Here is a 3,498-nt window from a genome sequence, read left to right on the forward strand (position 1 = left end):
AGCCAATGAAAAAAAGCAGGGTACACCTAAAATTAAATTTGTATTTTTTTAAAATATCCTCATTCAAAGAATGCATGTTTGTTTGCATGTTGTTGTGATTAAAAACAAAATTTCAAGTCATTTTATGAGAATTATTCAATGACTTTATTCTAGTGGTAGTAATAATTAGTGTACTCTATGTTATTGCTTCTATGTTCTGTGGGTGTCGGCATGGACTCACAATACAACATCCAAGTGGGAATTTATTCGTTTATAAAACATTACAAAGCTGTTACAAAGAATGGCACCTTGATTTTCCTGAGTCGTTACGTCAAAGTACCTGAGACGTGGACTAGTATTTGGGGTAGAGGACTCTGGCAATCTTTCCATCAGCCCTGTTGGTGTCCAGCCACTTTCCGCACAGAAAAATGGTGGTGACCCCGTTTGCCGTGTTGGTGACCTCCACGCGGTCCAACAGCCAGCCGGGGCTCATGCCCGAGTTGTCGTGCTCCACCCGAACCTTCTGCAGCTCGCCCATGTCCAGCATCTCCAGCAGAAACCGGTCGGTCTGCTCGCGCTCGAAAAGGTTGCGGAACTTCTGCCGCAGCTGCCGCCGACCCGAGTCGCCGTTGGAGCCGAAGATGGTGATGAAGACGTTGGCGTCCGTGCCCGCGCCTTTCTCGTCGCCCGTGATGACGATGATCTCGTACTTGACCGGCACCAGGCTGCGGGCTTTACTCGCAAAGCTCTCGATGAACTTGGTGCACTCGAAGGTCAAGAAGTCGTCCCTTTTCGGGGAAAAGGGGACCTGGGCGTCGCAGCTGAAAATGTACCTGGAAACGAGGGAGCAGAGAAGGATCCAGTCAGGTACGCACGGAGGAAACAATTTTGACCATTTTACGAACAATCTGCATCATTTTCCAGAATTTAAAGACCTACTGAAATGAGATTTTCTTATTTAAACGGGGATAACAGCTCCATTCTATGTGTCATACTTGATCATTTCGCGATATTGCCATATTTTTGCTGAAAGGATGTAGTAGAGAACATCCACGATAAAGTTTGCAACTTTTGGTCGTTAATAAAAAAGCCTTGCCTGTACCGGAAGTAGCAGATGATGTGCGCGTGATGTCACGGGTTGTAAGGCTCCTCACATCCTCACATTGTTTATAATCATAGCCACCAGCAGCGAGAGCGATTGGGACCGAGAAAGAGACAATTTCCCCATTAATTTGAGCGAGGATGAAAGATTCGTGGATGAGGAAAGTTAGAGTGAAACACTACAAAAAAGAAAAAAAAAGGCGACGGCAGTGGGAGCGATTCAGATGTTATTAGACACATTTACTAGGATAATTCTGGAAAATCCCTTATCTGCTTATAGTGTTACTAGTGTTTTAGTGAGATTATAAAGTCATACCTGAAAGTCAGAGGGCTGCGGTGACCGCCAGTGTCTCTGAGAGAAGCCAATGGAAGAGCCAAGATCACAGCTGCCTTTTTGACAGCTGCTGCTGGAGGACGCTAACTCCGCACAAGTCTCCTGTAAGAGCCGACTTAATATCACAATTTTCAAAGAAACACAGGCTGTGTTTCGGTTGCTAAAGGCAGCTGCAATCCACCACTTTCCACCAACAGCATTCTTCTTTAAAGTCTCCATTATTAATTGAACAAATTGCAAAAAAATCAGCAACACAGCAGTCCAAAATACTGTGTAATTATGTGATGAAAAGAAACGACTTTTAGCCGTAAGTGGTGCTGGCCTAAAATGTCCGCTCAACCAATAACATCACAAACACGCGTCATCATACGCGTCATTATTCCGCGATGTTTTCAACAAGAAACTCCGCCGGAAATTTAAAATTGTAATTTAGTAAACTAAACCGGCCGTATTGGCGTGTGTTGCAATGTTAAGATTTCATCATTGATATATAAACTATCAGACTGCGTGGTCGATAGTAGTGCGTCTTTCTTGGTTGTGAAGCTTTAGCGAACATGTTTCTCTACCACATGTCAACCAGCAAGTTTTTGGATGAGAAAATTGTGATATTAAGTCGGCTCTTACCGGAGACTTGTGCGTAGTTAGCGTCCTCCTACAGCAGCTGTCAAAAAGGCAGCTTTGATCTGGGCTCCTCCATTGGCTTCTCTCAGAGACACTGGCGTTCGCCGCAGCCCTCTGACTTTCAGGTATGACTTTATAATCTCACTAAAACACTAGTAACACTATAAGCAGATAAGGGATTTTCCAGAATTATCCTAGTAAATGTGTCGAATAACATCTGAATCGCTCCCGCTGCCGTCGCCTTTTTTTTTTCTTTTTTGTAGTGCTTCACACTAACTTGTGACGTCACGCGCACATCGTCTGCTACTTACGATACAGGCAAGGCTTTCTTTATTAGCGACCAAAAGTTGCGAACTTTATCGTCAGATTGTGTTATTGTTGTGTTGGCAGAGGTGTGTTAGAGGTTACCATCCTGTCATTTTGCATGTTTGGATGTGAAAGTGGCTGTTATTACTAAACACTGTGTCATGCAAATGTATGCAATAACCAATGTTTTGTTAAAAAAAATATATAAATGATGAATTTTGTAAATTGCCCTGTGATGAGGTGGCGCCTTGTCCAGGGTGTACGCTGCCTTTCGCCTGAATGCAGCTGAGAGAGGCTCCAGCGCCCCCCGAGATCCCAAAAGGGACAAGCGGTAGAAAATCGATGGATGGATGGATAGAATTATGTAAAATGTCAAATAAAGTTTAAAATGTATTAAGGTACAAAAAGAAACAACAACACTATTATAAACAAATGCTCAATAAAAGGGGAAGGCCTTATGTTGTTAAGATAAAAACATTAAAATGAAAATAAATACTAATAATGGAATTGAAATAAAATGTATTAAAGAAAAATTGTTAATAAATAAATAGATAAAAGTTACACATTTGTACATTAAAAATGTAGTTAACCTCGCAATATTCATTATACACCATTTAATTTATTTTACTTCAAATAAATAAATAAAACATCGCAATATTCATGATACACCATTTCATTTATTTTACTTCAAATAAATAAATAAAACGTCACAATATTCATTATACACCATTTAATCTATTTTACAAAAAAACCCCCCCACAACAGCAGTTACATATTACCAAGATTTCTCAGTTTAACTTCCCATCCAAGCTACAGTTTGGAGGTTTTGACCATTTTACGAACAATTGGCATCATTTTCCAGAATTTAAGTCATAAGTCAGATTGTGTTATTGTTCTGTTGGCAGGGGTGTGCTAGAGGTTATCATCCTGTCATTTTGCATGTTTGGATGTTAAAGTGGCTGTTATTACTAAATACTGTTTAATGCAAATGTATGCAATAACCAATGTTTTGGTAAATAAAAATATAAATGATGAATGATGTAAAATGTCAAGTCAAGTATAAAATGTATTGAAGTACAAACTAAAATAAAACACTATTATAAACAAATGTCCACTGTCTTCAATAAAAGGGGAAGGCCTTATGTTGTTAAGATAAA

The 3,498-nt window shown here is 40.1% G+C and overlaps 1 protein-coding gene across 1 annotated transcript in view; it reads right to left on the bottom strand.

Annotated features, from left to right (window-relative positions):
* Window positions 1-293: 293 nt before the first annotated feature.
* The window catches only part of LOC133536658 (lipoxygenase homology domain-containing protein 1), a 101,886-nt gene continuing 98,681 nt past the window's right edge, over window positions 294-3,498 (bottom strand). The window contains 1 exon segment of the mRNA XM_061877278.1: window positions 294-812. Coding sequence (XP_061733262.1) covers window positions 332-812 — 481 coding nt within the window. The 3' untranslated portion in view covers window positions 294-331.

This window comes from Nerophis ophidion, linkage group LG17, assembly GCF_033978795.1.
Source record: "Nerophis ophidion isolate RoL-2023_Sa linkage group LG17, RoL_Noph_v1.0, whole genome shotgun sequence".
NCBI classification, from domain to species: domain Eukaryota; kingdom Metazoa; phylum Chordata; class Actinopteri; order Syngnathiformes; family Syngnathidae; genus Nerophis; species Nerophis ophidion.